This window comes from Carlito syrichta, unplaced genomic scaffold (assembly GCF_000164805.1).
Source record: "Carlito syrichta isolate Samal-C Ts95f unplaced genomic scaffold, Tarsius_syrichta-2.0.1 Scaffold305571, whole genome shotgun sequence".
Taxonomy (NCBI): domain Eukaryota; kingdom Metazoa; phylum Chordata; class Mammalia; order Primates; family Tarsiidae; genus Carlito; species Carlito syrichta.
Genome location: NW_007249667.1, coordinates 1,099,124 through 1,117,525, shown reverse-complemented (window position 1 = coordinate 1,117,525; position 18,402 = coordinate 1,099,124). Strand labels below are relative to the sequence as shown.

At 35.1% G+C, this 18,402-nt stretch overlaps 1 protein-coding gene across 4 annotated transcripts in view; it reads left to right on the top strand.

Moving 5' to 3' along the window:
- Positions 1 to 379: 379 nt before the first annotated feature.
- ST7 (suppression of tumorigenicity 7) overlaps positions 380 to 18,402 on the top strand; it is a 215,718-nt gene continuing 197,695 nt past the window's right edge. For 3 of the 4 annotated variants that reach the window (XR_002482178.1, XM_008061759.2, XM_021714282.1), the window contains exon 1: positions 5,689 to 6,298. Coding sequence is in view for 3 of the 4 variants with exons in the window: in XM_008061759.2 (XP_008059950.1) it covers positions 6,277 to 6,298 (22 nt within the window). In the remaining variant the exon portion in view is untranslated. Of the gene's footprint in view, positions 507 to 5,688; positions 6,299 to 18,402 lie in introns of those variants that run through there. The other variant, XM_021714283.1, reaches the window with a different exon arrangement.

Sequence of the window (18,402 nt, the reverse complement as noted above, 5' to 3'; positions counted from 1 at the left end):
AAGGATTGTTCTTTCATTACCTTTATTTGGTTTGTCTTCAAATTAATCAAATGTGCATGTGTTCTATTAAATGAATGAACATAGTGACAAAATTATTACTAAAAATTTGGATACTAACTCAATTCAGGCTATGTGGCTTTGTATCATCGAGTGCTAGAATGAAATACAGATATCTTGTGTTCTTTTCACTTGGAAAAATAAGAAAATTAATTTTTTCCTAGTTTAAACCTGGTAATTAATACAGGAACGAAATGGGAAGGAATAACATTTCTTTTCTAAGAGTCTTGTCTAAGGATGACTTTAAAAGAACAGGCAAAGGCGAGCAGAGCCCCAGCCGTTGCACTTGAGGGAGATAAGCAGAAGTGTGGGTGTGTTTAATGTCACATGGCAGGAGGCTTCCCCATAGTGGTTTGCCAGTCCAGGGAGCTGTTTCATTTTGTGGCTGATAGAGTTGTACTTTGGAAAATACCTGGTTTCTGCTTACTGCTTCATTATGGATTATACAGGTAAAATTAAACTTAAAATATTTTCCAGTTATGTAGAATTACTTTTATAATAATATTTTGAGTTTATATTTTAAAAATTATATTGGTTGTGTGTGTACTTTTAAAAAATATTATGCAAAAAATATGCATCCATTATTCCTGAGTACGTATGAATTTGTTGTATACAAACTGTGTGATTATTTTGGGATAAACACTTAGGGGAATTTTTCAGACATACCTTGGTTATTTCTTCTATTTCTGTTGGGTCATACTCAAACAAATTTAAGATAAACTGCAACCCATAAATTAATCCACATTTCTCCCCTCTGGGCCAAAAGGTTTTAAGTACAAACAACTGAGTTCAGATTATGCTACATAGGGAATAAAATATACAAACAGTTTACAGAGAGTTCCTGGTTTCTGTTAAATACTTCTGGTGTTGTGGTGGTGGTTTTGTGCTTGTGTGTGGTCCTATCTTTTAGATGGTGTTAACATAATGAAGTGATTTAGAGAATTTTAGCTTTAACATAATGAAGTGAATTAGAGAATTTTAGTTTTTATTCAAAATTTTCTGAGTATAAATGTTTTCATATTTTTCTGATAGATTACTACCCTCTTCCTATTTTAAATTGCATAGTCATGTTGTTAATTTCTAGTTTCACTGAATGGTGAGTTGGTACAGAATCAAGAATAAAGTTAAGCCTAATTAACCAGGGGTAGTGGTCGCTTGATGAATTAGTGGGGGATTCCCTTAGATCTGGTGGGGTGTAGATGTAGGTGGGAAGGAAATCAGAGGTGAATAAAGGACGTGAGTCTACCACAATTTGTGCAACCAATTCTTAATTATATTACTCTAAATTTGAACTTTTGGGTAATGGTGACACTGCTGACAGATTGCTTTTAAGCTAAAGAACAAAGGCTTTTTCTTCTAGGGCAGAGGCACTCTTTCCATATCCAGTGTAATGAAAATTCCAGTGCAGGCCAGGCGCAGTGACTCAAGCCTGTAATCCTAGCACTTTAGGAGGCCGAGGTGGGAGGATTGCCTGAGCCCAGGGTTTCGAGACCAGCCTGGGCTACTTGGTCAGATCTTGTCTCTACAATTAAAAAAAAAAAAAATTATCCGGGTGTGGTAGCACGTGCCTGTAGTTCTGGCTACTTGGGAAGGCTTGGGCGGAAGGATCCCCTGAGTCCAGCAAGTCAATGCTGGGGTGGCCGTCAGTGTGCCACTGCACTCCAGCCTGGCAATAGAGTGAGACTCCAACTCAAAAAAAAAAAAAAGAAAGAAAGAAAATTCCAGTGTGCATTCAGATTGAGATCCACTTATATAGTATCCGTAAATTATCCGTTTAGACTTGTAGGTGGGGCCTTTGGCTAATTATGGTATGCACTTAGAATTTTTGTGAAATTGGTCATTTAAAATGTAACTCTTTAGGAGCTTGCTATTTACCCTTGAATTCCTCTCTGTGGCAAATGCCCTTTGAAGATAAAAAGTAGTTAATTGCCCCCAAAAGATTTGTTCTATTTGTTCTCAATTTCTATTTTAGAGTTTTTTTCAACAAGTATACCTATATCTCTCTATGTGTATGCACAGTTTGATTTTATTTTCCTCGAAATTAGGATACCAGAATTTGTGTTACAGGGCTCTGAAATAAGATGCACCTACCTTTTAGAAAGTTCATTTTGTATGTGGTACTATGTTGAAGCAGGAAGGAACATACTTTATAGCCATATACAAAGAAATTAAATTTGTAAAATCCTACCAGAGAGCTTTACTATGAGTGTGCTTTTAATTATAAATTTGTACCTTTTTTCTCTCAAAAGAGAAGAATTATTAATTCTTTCATTTTTCTGTAGTTTGTATATTGCCATTAAAGCATTTCTCTATTGTTTTTAAGTAATTCTTTACATATATATAGTTGATATCTTAAGACTTTCACTTTAGCATGCTAAGTAGGCATCAAGAGAATACTGAGAAGTAAAAACTTTAATGTGAACAAGGAGGTGGCTTTAGAGAAATTTGCAGATATGATACTTTCAAATTTAGTTGTGTGTACTGTAGAGAGAAAATGTGGCTTAAGTTCTCACCACATTAATAAATACATTAATTAGTTGTCTGATGTAGTGTGGTGGGAAACTGTTTTAAGTGCTGTCTTCGGTAGTGATTTTTATAAACTTTTACACATTTATTCAAATGTAGGTATATTTAGTCAAACTTTGAAGAGAATAACTTTATATGTTTTTGGTCCATGGCAGAGAATGAATTTTTTTTAAATTAGAAAAGATAATTTATTTTGCTTTCAGCACAATTCAGTATAACCACTTTTGTATTAATGGCATCAATATAGCACTAAATGAGATATCTTTGAATAGAAAACTGATATTTGATGACTCATGAATAGATTTATTGTACAAAAACTTTCTAAGGAGCCCCAAACATTCCTATTCAGGGACTTTGCATAGAATACTCTTCCTTTCATGTGGTTTTCATACTAACCATGAGGTTTTTTTCAGGTCTCTATTGAAATGTCATCATTTTAGAGTAGCCTTTCCTGACAGTTTTACCTAAAATAACCTTCCCTTTCAATTACTCCTTACCCTCGAATTCCTCTTTATCTTTCTTCGTCATACATACCACCATCACTTGACATATTATTTATTTGTTTGTCTGTCTCACCCACTAGTATATAAGCTACATAGGGGAGAGAGTTTTTTCATGGCTCTCCCCCTAGAGTGTAGAGCATAAATTCCCAGGAAATAGCTGTTCAGTGAATGCATGAGTAGGATTTCTTTTAAAAGTGACTATTGACTTTAAGATTTTCACTATAATCTTCACTTGTCAATAGTATTAATTTAATGATTCTTATTTTGACAACTTAATTATTTTGAATGTTAATCTTTCCTTTCATTGCTAACTTTATTTTGAAATTAACAGTAATATCTCTACTAATAGAAGGGCAAGGTTGCTGGCAGGGATAATCAGATAGAATGGATACTCCAAAGGTCACTTTGGTGTTGGAATGTATTGTGTGATCCTTTGGAGGGGGACAGTGAGGGACATGAGATCAGTTTTATTCTTTCTTCATTTTTCTTCATGACATTCTCCTTAGACAACACATAAAAACGTGAGTTCATTTTCTGAGCAGAATAGAGGAAAGAGTTGGACTAAACTAAACTTTTGAAATTATTTTTGTTAAAGATGGGTCTTCAGCAATGTAGATCTAAACCCTCTGATCCTGTTACAGCTGTCTACAAAGTAGACTTCTTGAAAAATGTTGCAACCTTTTACTTACTCTTAGAAATATGTATAGGCCCTCAGAAAATGCATTTTCATATACACATATATATACACATACATATTATACACCTTCATGTATCAACTGAAAAAATGAACAATATTAATGAGTCCGCAAAGCTGTTATTGCATATAGACCATGGCCTCTGTCTGAAATTCTTACCCAGGGACCGTTTTCTCATTTTACTGTCCCGCTTGTTTTTCTCATTGTTCAAGAGGTATTATGGTAGATTGATTAAGAGCTTTGCTTTGGAATCAGGCTGCCTGAGTTTAAATCCCAATCATTTACTACCTGTGTGACCTTGGCAAATCATGTAACCATCTGTCAAATGTAGATAATAGTGGGATCTACTTTGTAAAGTTGTTATGAAGAGTAGATGAGTTAATATGTGTACAGTTACCAGAATAGTGCCTGGCATATAGTACATACTCAGTAAATAGTAGCTATTGTTATTCTTTCCCACAGCAAACAATTTTTTCTTTATCTTATGTAGCATCATCACACTTTCTTCTTAATGTTTCAGCCTTTTCAGTAAGCTAAAGGTCAAGTTACCTTGAATAAATTATGGTACAATCATGTAATGGAATCTTTTTCAGTCATTAAAAGGATGAGGTAGATACTATATATATTGACCAGAAAAGTTACTAATGATATTTTTAGATGGTAAAGTAATATGAAATTCTACATTATATCAGAACTTAATGTTTAAAAACTCTATCTGTATAAAGACCTGTCTTTGTAAACATAAGAAATTACTGTAAAAGGTCTATACCTTGGATGAATCGGTGAAGAGGAGACTTGAATTCTTGAACATCCTACTATATATGGTTTTAAAAGTGTGGGATTGTGGGATTACATTTGTATGTATTTGATTTTTGTGCATTTCATTATTTCTAAAACATTAAAACTTTTTTGTGTATATGAAAATTCATATACTTCTAGTATTTCTATGAATAAAGTAATGCAGGGAAATTTACTTGTTCAGGGAGTCAAGAGACAAGACTGGGCGCAGTGACTCACATCTGTAATCCCAGCATTTTGGGAGGCTGAGGCAGGAGGATTGCTTAAACCTGGGAGTTTGAGACCAGCCTGGGCAACATAGTGCACTTTGTCTCTACAAAAATATAGGAAATTAACCAGGCATGGTGGTGCACGCCTGCAGTCCCAGTTACTTGGGAGGCTGAGGTTGGAAGATTGCTCCAGTCTAGGAGGTCAAGGCTGCAGTGTCCCAGGATCACACCACTGCACTCCAGCCTGGGCAACAGAGTGAGAACCTGCCTCAAAAAAAAAAAAAAAAAAAAAAAGAATAAAATATTAATTAATATCTTCAACTATTCCTTCATGTGGGTAGATTAAAAATAAATGTGTTGGTCACAGACGCCCACTCATACATAGGTATACACAGGTGTGTGCACAAAGCCTTAAAATGACTGAGTTACTCTGGAAAATTACAGAAATTCACATAGGGCAAAATACAGAATTAGGAGAACTGTATGTATGTAAATATATTCCTAGAGCAGTAGTTTTCACTTCTGAATAGTTGCAAAATAATATAGTCACTAAATGAGTGTTCATTGTGAGGCAAGAGGTGTTGAGGTGTTCTAAGCACTTATACTATTATTTTTCTGTTACATTTGTATGTACATGCTGAGATGTATGTGCAATAATATACATATTTTCACATATTTGTGATAGTGTGTACCACCCTTGATCTGTCAATCTACATATAAGCTTAGAGAAAATAACAATGAACCCCTATGTAATTACTTTTAAAGATAGATTATTTGTCTCATTTCTGATAGTCTTAATTCCCTCAAAAAGTTTCATTTGCTGCATAAAACCTAAAACCCTGATTTGTATGATGTCTTTGTGGTTACTTGCTATAAAGCTAATAATTTGAGATTTCTTTTACTGCCTGGTGTCGCAGGTTGAAGAGCTTCTCAGGAGGAGGCATATATAGGTGGCCCTTGGTCTTGTGCATTTTGTGACAAAGGAATTTCCCCTCTGAATCGCATTGCTCTCCTGGAGCCCCTAGAGCCTGTGGCTCAAGCAGCGCAATCGGTCTGTGCAGTGTCCCTGACGTCATCCAGCGTATGCATAAACCCTGCTATTGTCTTACTGCTACAGCAGGGTTGGAGATTGCAGTATCCGCTGTTGCTGCTGCTCCCAGTCCTGCCCCTGCTGCTACCCAGTCCTGCCTCACTGCATCTCAAAGAGCTACGTCGGCCTTCCTTTGCCTGGTGGATTTTCCAAAGCTGCTTTTCGGTTTTTGGTGCTGTAAGAGACCTTGCTTTGCAATCACACGGGAGAAAACTGAAGCTCGTGAGAGGAGAATCTGGCAGCTGGACACAGCTTGGACTGCATTGTCTGGCTTCATGACCCCTGCTGTGTAGCCGGCTCATCTCTTCACTCTCACACGTACACTCTCCTCGCTTTTTCTTCCTCCCCCCCTCCTTTTCTTTCTCCTAATTTTTTAAAAGCAGCCTCTGGAGCCAGCCATGTTTGGCACTGAATCTTCATGTAAGTAAATGGATCCCACTTCTCTGCTGTTTAGAAATCTGCTTGCTGTCATGGTTTCGTTGGCTTGGAGTTCATATTACTTTGCCTTAGGTCATTCACAACATTTGTATTTTGTCTATAATTACAAAGGATTGGTCTCAGGGAAGGGACTCCCCTTAACTGGGTTATTCATCCTTAAGGCCAGGGATGTCAATGTGTCAAAACCAGGCCTCCAAGAGGGAGGTATAAAGACAGGATCCAGGCAGCTCCCCTAGAATGTGTTAATTGATAGGATCAGTCCTGTCAGTGATCCATTGTTGTGGGCTCCGTTATGGTGTTCAAATCCTAAAATAGATACTGGGAGGATCTGAGATGATAGAGTTTATTAGAAAGGAAAAAAGGGCTTGCATTTTTCATCTAAAGAGAGAAAAAGGTATCATTATACTCTCTTCCTCCATATTTTTACAAAAACCTGGGTAGATGTTATATGTAGATTTAAAAAGAATAAGCTTTATTTTTGAAGCTGGATTTTTTTTCACAATGGCTTCAATTTTGATGTGCTGGCCAGCATCATAGTCCAGAAGCATCATATTTTTCTTAAAACTTATACAATGAAATTGCTTTGGTGCAGAGCAGACCCTGCACAATGGGCTAGGCAGGACAGCAGTTGTAGACAGCTAAAATTGGTATTTAAAAATTTATAACTAACCTATTTGAGCATTATTTAATGCTTATTATAGAATATTATAACTTGTCAGTGCCATTGTACAGGCTCTGCAGAATATTTTGTCATATCTACAAGCAAAGATGACAGTTAGGAATTTCTAAAGAGGCTTAACCTGCTGGCCTACAGCATTAAACATTGGCAAGGTACTGTCTTTGCTGGGAAGAAAGGAGTTAGGGCAGGAATTTAGGAAAGCTATTTCTTATGAATTTGTAATTTGACCTTTTTTTCTGATCTCAGATGATCATGTGGCTATTTGTGCATAGCTGATGATTATTACAGAATAACAGCATTTGAAGAGACCTAATAATCCTTAGTTCTTTTGTTTCTTGATTGACTTTTTTAAAGGGTTAATTATTTTTGTTGTTTCACTGTGGAAGCTTCCTATCTCTGAAACTACCACAGTGTCTAATGAAAGTAACGATAAAGTAACAGTGACATGTAAAATCCCATTCAGCATGTGACAATATTATTTCCTAATAATTTAAAAATAATTTTTGAATGCACTTAATAGTGCATTTAGAATTGTCAACCAAGAAATGGAAATAGATCATTAAGTGTCAAAGACCTTCCAGTTTTGTTTCAGTCATGGAATTTTATTTATGTAGGAGCCTACATATGCACAGAAACATTTATATACTAAAGGAAAATTAGTCCTGTTACTTGGTTTAACCAAAAATGGAAGTTGAAACTCAGTGTGGGAGTTTTTGGGTCTTGGACTAGGGACTCTTACATTGTCCAGCCAGTTTTACAAAGCAGACACATAGCCTTTGATCAAATCTGATATTTTAATAATGTCACCTATATGTTATATGGTATGTTTAAAAACTACTGGTTGCTTTTGGTCTCCATAGCTACCAAATAACTGAACAGAACAGAATACCAGGCAGCAGACAGAATACTTATTATGCAGGTGTTTAGCATTTTTTGTTTTTACTGAATGTTAGGTTTTATTTCTTGCTTGTCACTAGAAGACCATGGGTAGATTGGTATTGTCAGTGGATATTAAGTCTTGAAAATGGACTGCCTTGTTTAGATAAGAAGATGCCCTAAATCTGTGTTCAGTGTGAAGACACATGTATTTTCTTTGTGTTTTGAGGCAAAGCTTTCTAGGTCTTTGATTTCAACCTTTTGAAAGCTATTTTATAGTCTTGAAACTATCTATATTTAGAATATTCAGAAAAATAGTCATATTTAAAATTTTAATTAGTTCAGAAGGGATCTCCAAACCACCTAAGGTGTTCTTACTAAATTGTCATAAGTAATACTTATTTATCTATCATGTATATGATGCTGTAGCAGGTCCTAGAAAGGGTTAATTTTTTTCTAACTTATTCTGATGATTCTTATCCTTGATTTTAGTTGCAGTGCCTTACTTGCATTGGATGCTTTTACTTTTTAAATTAAATTATGGTTTACACGCAGTAAAATGCATAAGTCTAGACATACAGCTCAGTGAGTTTTTGCCCATGTTTACACCCGTAGAACTACTACCTTGATTGAAGTACAGGATATTTCCATTTCCTCTGGAAGTTCTCTTGTTGCCCTTCCCAGTCAATATTTCTTACCCTCATCATGAAAATGTAACCACTATTTTGACTTCTGATGTCATAGATGCACATTGTAAATGACTCTTTTTACTTTTCTTTCTCTCCCCTTGATCTTTGCCTATAAGAGAAGGAAATGTCTTCGTTTTCAAATATTGGATTAAGTTGAGTTGATGTCTCAGACCTTCAAGGTCAGGAATTTGCAGTAGTCTTGGTATTGCAATATAACGTGTTCTGTCTCACTGAAATATTCCTTGATTTAAATAACCCCTCTTCCTCCCTGCACCGCCCCCCCGCAAAAAAAAAAGCATTTAAAAGTCAAAAAATTTACCTGGAAGAGTAGGTTCTAGTTCATCAAAGTTAAAGACTTATAAAGCAATGGCAGTAGAATTATTAAGTGCTCTTTTATGTTTGAAATAGTTTTAGTCAATATCTCCAACATTGCCAGTCTTATCTTTCTGACTCAGTAGATCTGAATCTCCCACAGCTGTGTAGATTGGCTACAGTGGATCTATTTTGGGCCGACTTTGAAATCGAAGTGTTCTGTAGTATGTGTGGATTAATCATTACAAAGTGAAGAGTGTAGCTTCTGTAACTCTATTACTTGATGTATTTCACTGAGCTTTTCCTTTACTGAAATTTCCCATGTCTAAAAATGGGAGTGCTTGTCTGCTCTTTATCTGCTTTAGAGAAATACAATTTAGTGTCTGTGGTCAGAATAATTTAGGTGTAAGAAGAAAGTACTGTCAGTAAAGTTTTTTGAGAAGGATAGTTATTAAAATGCACATTTGGGTATACTTAACTTGATTTAAGTGTAAATATTTTAATATTTTAAAATAAATTGGTTAAATTCCTCAAAATTAGAAAGAAAATTTCTCTTAAAATTTTAAGAGAAGATAAAGTGTTTAGGGAAAAAGATAAAAAAATTTTCATCTTTTTGTGCAGTAAGAAAACTGGTTTTGCATTGCTGCCACTTCGTTACATACTCACGGATAAAGCTGGCTATTCTCCCGAGAGTACTTTAAATATGATGAATATTTATTCAATTAACATTTATTGTGCTCAGATCTCCTCTTTCTCCCCTCCCATGTTTACCTTTTTCAGTTCTCAAGGGGACCATTTAACATGCACTGTGGTGGGAATTCTGCCTTGGTCTAACACATTAATGTGTCTTCCAAAGCTCCTGCCTTATTAGTTTAGTGAAGAGAGCAATACCTTACCTGTTGAGAAACAGGTGTCCCTAGGGCAAACAGCACCATTTAATCCCTCTTCTCCAAATTTTGTTATAGTTATAATAAATTAAAGAGAACATCTAGAGGATCTGTGGATGGTGAAAAGCATCACTGAAGTCCCAACAAAACTTTGGTAAGATCCACCGATCTGAGCTTAGTGGAGATGAGGAAATAGTGAATGGGTGTGTCAGGGAGTCAGGAGTTCTATTTAGCTCTGGTGTGGCTGGTCCACACATCTCCTCTGCCATTCTTTGGATGTCTATATCACCTTGGGTATGTAGCCAGATGCAGGAAAGGACTTGGGGTATATTTGATGCCCCAAGTGATTTGTCTCTGATGAACTGTTGCCTATTATTTTTTATGATTGATGAATGCTTTAAGTTGGAACCGACAGTTTCTCAGTTTTAATGGTGAGTGTGGTACCATGTTACCAAGAACAAGGTAATTATCTCAAATTTTGAGCTATTATGTGAGAGATAGTCAAATGAATATACTCTAGCAATATTAGGTCCCTAAGATACTGTAAACTGTCATCTCTTTGATAAAAAACAAGTGAGTCACCTCTTCTTATATGTGCATCTCGGGAGTATACTTGGTAACTGGTCACAAGTGAGATTAATCTTGGGTCTATTGTTTTGGTGTAAATCTGTGAATTGGCTGAAATGTGAATAGTGACTATGGCCATTTAAAAATGGCTATTCACAACTGGACCATTTCTCAAAATAACGCCCTAGTTATTATTTAATAATTCTGTCAAAGACTGCTACTTTGCTGTTACTATGTTTGGCATTTTAGTACTCTACTATGTTTTCCCTTTTATTAGTATTTGTCATATGAATCTAGGTAACTTAGCAACACCAGCCATTTTCCTTTCCTACAACTTTAATCTGGCTCTTAGATTTAGTTGTATTGGATTTTAGATACTTTTGTCTTACCTAAAACAAAAATAGGAATACTTAAGTATATACACAAAAACTCACCTTTAAATCTGCACTTAGAACATTGAATGTCAAAGAAAAATATTGTTATATGAATTTAGATTAGTAGAATACCACAGACTGCTAAAGTCACAAATATCGAAAAATAATTATGGATTATAGGAGTTTGCACCAGGACACAGTCGTATAGGATTTTGAAAAGCTAAAACTCATATAGCATTTTCAGCTTGTCTTACTATATCATTTTTTCTTTCCTTTTGACCACATAAATTCTAATGTGAAATTTCCTCTTGAGTTCCTTAGCTGTTAATAGTTGACATTGTAATTTTTAGTATCTATAAGAGAATATTTTAAATTAAATAAGATCAGAAAAATATTTTCCTCTGGATATTTATATACTTATTTTGCTAGTACAGAAATGGAATAAAAAATACCCATACTTGGTAACTAGTCACAAGTGAGTGTTTATATTTAAATTTTTGGATTTCTTATTTTCATTTCAGTTCTAGTCTTTATAATTGCTATTCTGTGGTTTGTTCAGCAAAAATTACATGTGAGTTTTCAGTGATTTGTTGTTTTCATTGTCACAATGGACCAGATTCATATCCTGTATAAACTGTGGGACTCTATGGGGAAAATTACCATATATGGAAACTTTCCCCATAGAATCCCCATGGAGTTACACAGGATGTGAATAGTATTCATCATTGTTATGGATTTTGAGCTGGAACAGTAACTGATCATGTGTAGTTTTAAAAATGCATAAAAATAGTCACTGTATTAAATTATGCTCAAATACTGTTAAACTTTCAATATGAGACTATAGGTCACTAGACTATGAATTGTATAGTCATTTTTTTGTTTGCTTTTTTTGAGTATTGATACTCTCAATTTTTTTCCTAGTCGGTATAAAGTATTAATTAACATACTTATGAATATGTTTTTAACTAGAAAGTGTACAAATTTTGTATTATTTGAAAGTCACATTCACCGTGCTAGAACAGTAAATTGTAAGATTTTCACTATATTTTATTTGTGTTAATAATGAAGTCAGAGAATTATAAACTGAAAAATGAAGATGCAGTTTAATTCATATAGAAATGGCATCTGTCACATGCCAGATGCAAAAAGTAAGTGCACAGACTGTGGCTATCAGTTGCCTAGATTCAAATCATGGCTCTACCACATTCTACCAGTGTTTGACCATGTACCATCTAAGCTCTAAGTGTGTGACTTATTCAATTAACTTTTGGTGTTTGGGGACTTTACCTTTGGTGCCAGGACATTTACCTCAGGGTGGGACTTATCAAGGGACATCTGTGGAAGGTAGAGTCCAGCAGTGGAAAAGACTGGTGTCACTTCCTAAGGCTGAGTAGAAGACTGAAAATTCTATCATGGAGATCATTGAAGGGATCCAGTAGGTGTGAAGAGAGGAGACTATGTGGAACTGATGAATCGGGTCCACGCTGGGAAATGCCCAGCATATTTCTCACTACTAGGCCAGTGGCAGGCATCACTAATTGGTCACAACACTCTTGCAGCATTGACTTAAGTCACTAAAGGTTGAAATGTTCTCCACTTAAAACACTTCATTAGTGCAAGTATTTCCCATGCTAGTATGAATAATAGTCACTTAGATAAATATATAAATAAACTTACAAACACTTACAAATTAAGAAAATAGTTAGGAAGCTTAAGTGTTCCAGAAATGGCCTTTTAGATAGAAAATAAACACACCATTCTGTGTCACATTATGGTTCTCAGTAATATCAATGGGTTAATGACTCAGAGCCACCTCCGATCTCTTTTGAAGGAAATTTACACCAGTTGAAGACATATCCCCAGATTGTAACAAGGAACTTGGCATGTATCAAGCATCATATTCTTTAAAATTTGACTCTGCTATGGATTAAGGTAATATCGTTGAAAATATGTTGTGTGGGCTTGTAAAGGATTATTACTGAGTTTAACAAAATTTTCTAGGCTAAGGAGTTTACCACATATAACTGGCACATGTCAGAAACAGTCAGTGAACAACTTTTGTCATCCTTTAGAGTAGGAGCAGTTGATACAGAATAATAGCATATGGACTTTTGTTAATAAGACCAAATTTGTTAGTAGGCAAGCTGCCATTTACTGATAATTTGCCATATTCTGATAACTTGACTACATCTAATCTAAATCCACTTACCATTTTTAAAGGTTACTAAGTAAAACTAATGAGTACCTATAAGCATCAGTTTACTTACAGCATGAAAACTGAGAACTGTTTGTGATCCTGATGTAATTTCAGAGATGAGAAAAATTATTTTGCATTTCTTTGTGAGGATTTCCAATGTTGGCTCAGGCTTTTTGGCATATTTTGTGCAGTAGTGAGCCTGATTGAATGTATGTATATTTTAGGAATTCACAGTGACTCCATTGGAGTATTCTTCCCTCTCCTCCACCTCTGGCTACTTCTAGAACACCTAGGGTTCACAGGGAGGTTTTGGTAGGGTTTAGACTGGTGATACATGTAGATGGTCCAAATCTGGGCTTGCCTCCAAAGTCTGAATTTCTCACCTGAAATTTTCCCCTAAAAAATCTAAAAATCAACCTTCTATATGACTCTGCATTCCCCCTTCTGGGAATATACCAGAGGAACTCAAATCATTCTATGAAAAAGATACCTGCACATGCATGTTTATTGCGGCATTATTCACAATAGCAAAAACATGGAACCAACTGTGCTCCCTACTGAAAAAGGACTGGATAAAATAAATGTGGTATGTATACATGATGGAATATTACGCAATTGTAAAGAAGGACAGAATTATGAATTTTGTAGCAACTTGGATGGACTTAGAGTCTGTAATACTGAGTGATCTGTTACAGAAACAAAGAACTGAGTATCACATCTTCTCACTCATAAGCGGACCTTGAACAATTATTATAATACTATAAGAAGGGGATTGGCAGTAGTGGAAAACTGCCAGGGAAGAGGGGGCATACCTCATCAACAAGGGTATCTGCATAATGAACATTTGTATACCTAACCCTGAATTGTACCCCACATCTTTAAAATAAAAATAAAAAATAAAAAAGAAATTTTCCTAGACTTGTTTTAGTATAGTGGTGTTTCAGGGATCTATTACTATATAACAAACTACCCCGAAACATAGTGGCTTAAAAAAAGTACATATTCTTATCTTTCACAGTTCTGTGGGTTGACTGAACCCTACTGGTGGTTCTCATGAAGAGTCTCATGCAGTTGCAGTCAGATTTCTGTAGTACTGTTATCATCGGTGCTCCAGGATAGTTCTGGAACATGGCTGTCAGTTGAGGCTGGCTGTCAACTTGGGGCTGAACTGGAATTGTAGGCAGGAATGCCTATACATTTGTCCCTGGAACAATGCAAGTGTTAGGGGTTTCAACCTCCCACACAGAAGAAAATCCACATGTAACTTTTAACTCTCTAAAAACTTAAGTTTTAATACCTTATTCTTGACCAGAAACCTCACTGATAACATAGTTGATTACCATGTAATTTGTATGTTATATGTATTGTATTCTGTATTCTTACAATAAAGTAAGCTAGAGAAAAGAAAATGTTATTAAGAAAATTATAAAGAAGAGAAAATAAGTTTACTGTTCATTCGGTGAAAGCAGATCATCATAAAGGTCTTTAATCTTGTTGTCTTCACATTGAGTAGGTGGAGGAGGAAGAGGCACGGTTGGTTTTGCTGTCTCGGTGGCAGAAAATTCATGTAAATGTGGACCATTGCACTTCAAACCTGTGCTGTTCAAGAGTCTACTGTATTTTTGTGTTTGGTTTCTTTCATTCAGTGTAATGTTTTCAGCCAAGTTGTAGTTATTGGTAGTTCAGTTCTTTTTATTGCTGAGTAGTAGAAATAATGTAATTGGCTCACCCATCTACCTGTTGATGCTGAATTGTTTTCTGTTTTGGGTTCTTATGAATAAAACTGCATGTGTAAACATTTACGTATATTTCTTTGTGTGGACATGTGTTTTCAGTTCTCTTGGGTAAATATCTAGGCATGGCATTGTTGAGAAACTGCCATCCATTTTTCATAGTGGTTATACCATTTTACATTCTCACCAGCAGTGGATGGGTATTCATTTGCTTCACATCCTTGCCACCATTTGGCATTGTCAGTTTTTTAAAATTTTCACTAACTTAGTGAATGTGTAGTGGTATATTGTAATTTTAGTGTGCATTTCTCTTATTCTTAACATTTTTTCATGTGCTTATTGGCCCTTTTTATATCTTCTTTGGCGAAATGTCTGTTCACATCCTTTCCTGTTATAAAAATTAGGTTTTCTTTTATTATTAAGTTTTGAGGGTTTTTAAATATATTTTGTTATAAATCCATTGTCAGATATATGTATCAACAATATTTTTTATAGTCTGTAGCTTTACTTTTTCTTTTCTTTTTTCCTTTGCCTGGAAGCAGCGTTTATTCATGCCAGCACTGACTCAGCAGATTCATATCCAAAGGCTGAGCCTTGTTTTCTTAATGTTGTTAAATTTTTAATTTTGATGAAGTCTAGTTTGTTAATTTCTTATTTCCTATGTAAAAAACCCAAATTGCCTACCTTAAGGTCATGAAGATTTTTCCCCCTTGTCTTCTTCTAAATGTTTTGTATGGTTTGATTCTGTGTGCACTATAATTTATCTGCAGTAAATTTTTGTTAATAGTGTGAGGTAATAATTGTTCATTTTTTAAATCAAATGAATATTCAGTTGTTCCAGACCTGTTTCTTAAAAAGACGATTATTTCCCATTGAATTGGAAACTTTATAAAAAATCAATTCACCCTGTATTTCTGGTCTTTTTATTTTGTCCCAGAGTTCTGTGTGTTTATCCTAATGCCAATACCATAGTTATGATTGTATATAGCTTTTTGATCACTTTTGAAATCAGGTAGTGTAAGCCCTTTTTCAAAATTGTTTTGGCTATACTTAATCCTTTCATATCCCTATACATTTTAAAATTTGCTTGTCAATTTCTACAAAAAGGGATTTTGATTGAAAATGTAATCAATTTAGCCGTTTGGGGAGAGTTGACATTTTAACAACCAAATTGAGTTTTACATTTCATGAACATGGTATATTTCTCCTTTTATTTAGGTCTTTAATTTTTTCCCAGCAATGGTGAAATCAATTATGAAATTAAAATAATAACTAGTTTTTTTATTGATAAAAATACTTATTTGGAGTGGAGTAACTTATATTACCTACCTAGGGGAAATGCTGTCAAATGTAAAGTTCATGGTTATAGTTAAACTTCATTAACTTGAGTTTACAAGACTTATTTTCACTTGTAAAAGTCTTAACCTGAAAAATAAGATTTCATTTAATAAATGTTGCCATGAAGAAGTCTTTCAGTGGTATGTTTTAATAAATGAGTAAAAAAAAGGTTTGTACCTAGAACACTTAAAAACATTATGTTCCTATAAATGCTATTTTTATGGCTCTTAAACCATTTGGTCTCCTTCTTCCTCTTGTTATAGCTTAGAAAATCACTTTATTATATTTATATATGCTCCACTCCAGTTCTTGCCTAAATATTCACACTTCTTTAATTAGAAAGATCTGAATTTATGAGTTTTTATATTTGGAAACAAGATCCCCTTCTTATTAAATTGACTCTACAGTCCTGTTGAGTTAACCAGTTTGAAACTCTGGTAAATCTATGGATCCTCGTGACTTCATGAGCTCTGCAACCATACTTTTTTCTAAAAATAGATTCAGGATGACATTTGTCACCTTTATAAATTAAATTGGACTTGAATTAATTTTTAAAGAACCTTTTTATAATTGTTTGACGTTACTTGCAACTAACATCAAATTTATCCACCCCAGCCGGGCTCGGTGGCTCAGCCTGTAATCCCAGCACTTTGGGAGGCTGAGGTGAGTGGATTGCCTGAGCCCACGGGCTCGAGACCTGCCTGGGCAACTTGGTGAGACCTCATCTCTACAATAAAATAAAAAATTAACTGGGCGTGGTAGCGTGCGCCTGTTCCAGCTACTTGGAAGGCTGAAGCGGAGGGATCGCCGGCGCCCAGCAGGTCGAGGCTGCGGTGGCCGGGAGCGGCCACTGCACTCCAGTCTGGGTGACAGAGTGAGACTCCAACTCAAAAAAATAAAAATAAAAAATTTATCCACCCCTATTTTAGGCAGCTTATAAAACAGTGGTCCTATAATAACCTCTAGTTAACTAGTGTAGTCTATTGAAAACTGCAAGGATGAATGTACTTAATGGATTATAAATTCATTTATGCTGACTTTCTCACCCTTTTTCTGAGTTTGTCCTAGGCTGTCCTAGGTTGTTACTTTTAGTATAAATATATAACACAATGCTTAAGAACTTGGGTTTTGAATAAGGCAGACAAGGGGGCCTAGTTTTACTATATTACCATGGGCATTTTATCTCTTAACTCTAAGTTTGTTCATCTGTAAAATGGGGATAATATTAATCTCATGGAATTGTTGTAATGCTTAAGTGAAATAGGTAGAGCGGCAAGCCCTTAATGGCAGATGATAAACAATTGATAGTTTAATTTTTTTTAAGTTTTCCATACCAGAAACACCTTACACAGCAGCAGCAACACACTATGTATTTGATATAAAATAGAGTATAAACTAGGATAGATGGCAGCATCAAATGTACAAAAGGGTACAAAAAGAGTAAGAAAAAGTTGTTTTAAATGGAAAAACTAAGTTTGGTCCCTGCCATTTGGCAGTTTACATTCTAAGTGTACAAGATGAATTCAATTGTAATTCATGCATGTCCACTTGATATTTATATTGATTTATATTAATGTTTGTATACATACATTTGCAGATGATCAGTTCTCTCACTTTTTACTTCCAGTGCCTTCTTTCCTCAGATATTATTTTCCTGAGTTTCTGCAGTAGTCACCTTAACTCGTCTCCCTAGCTTCCCTTTCTTCACACCCAGGTTCATTCTACAGGTGATCTGCCCTCCTCTCCCCTCCCCTCTTATTCCTTCCCTCTCCTTTCCTCCCCTTTCCTCTCCTCCACTTCCCTCCTTCTTTTTGTTTTTATATATAAAATATTATATGTAATACATATACAATATATGTTTATATATTATAAGGTGTATATATTGTATGATGTATATATCATACAATAAAATGTAAAGATATTCAATTCTGTGAGTTTTACAGTTGTACACACACTTCTGGCAGCACCATTCAAAGTAAATTCCCTTGTGTCCCTTCCAAACAGTTCTCCCCATCAGGAAACCATATTCTGATTTTAATGATTTAAGATTAATTTTGCCTTGGACTTGATATATATGGAATTACACAATTTGTATTATTTTGTGTCAGCTAGTTTGCTGATCATGTTTCTCAATGCCCAACACCTGTTCAAAACACTCGCAGTGACTCTTCAATGCTTTTTAAACTAAATATAAATTATTTGCCTGGGTGTTCAAAGCTAGCCACCATATGGTTCCAACTTTCCTTTCCCGGCTTAACTCCCACCACTACTCTGAATATATGCTATAGTCAAACAGAGCTTACTTTTGTTTTCCTGAGTGCCCTTCCTCATGCTAGCCCTTATTTTTGGATTTGCCCCTATTTCCAGCTATTCAAATCTTAATTATTCTTTCACTCTTTGATAACAATCTCAGGTGCCAATTACTGATGGACTT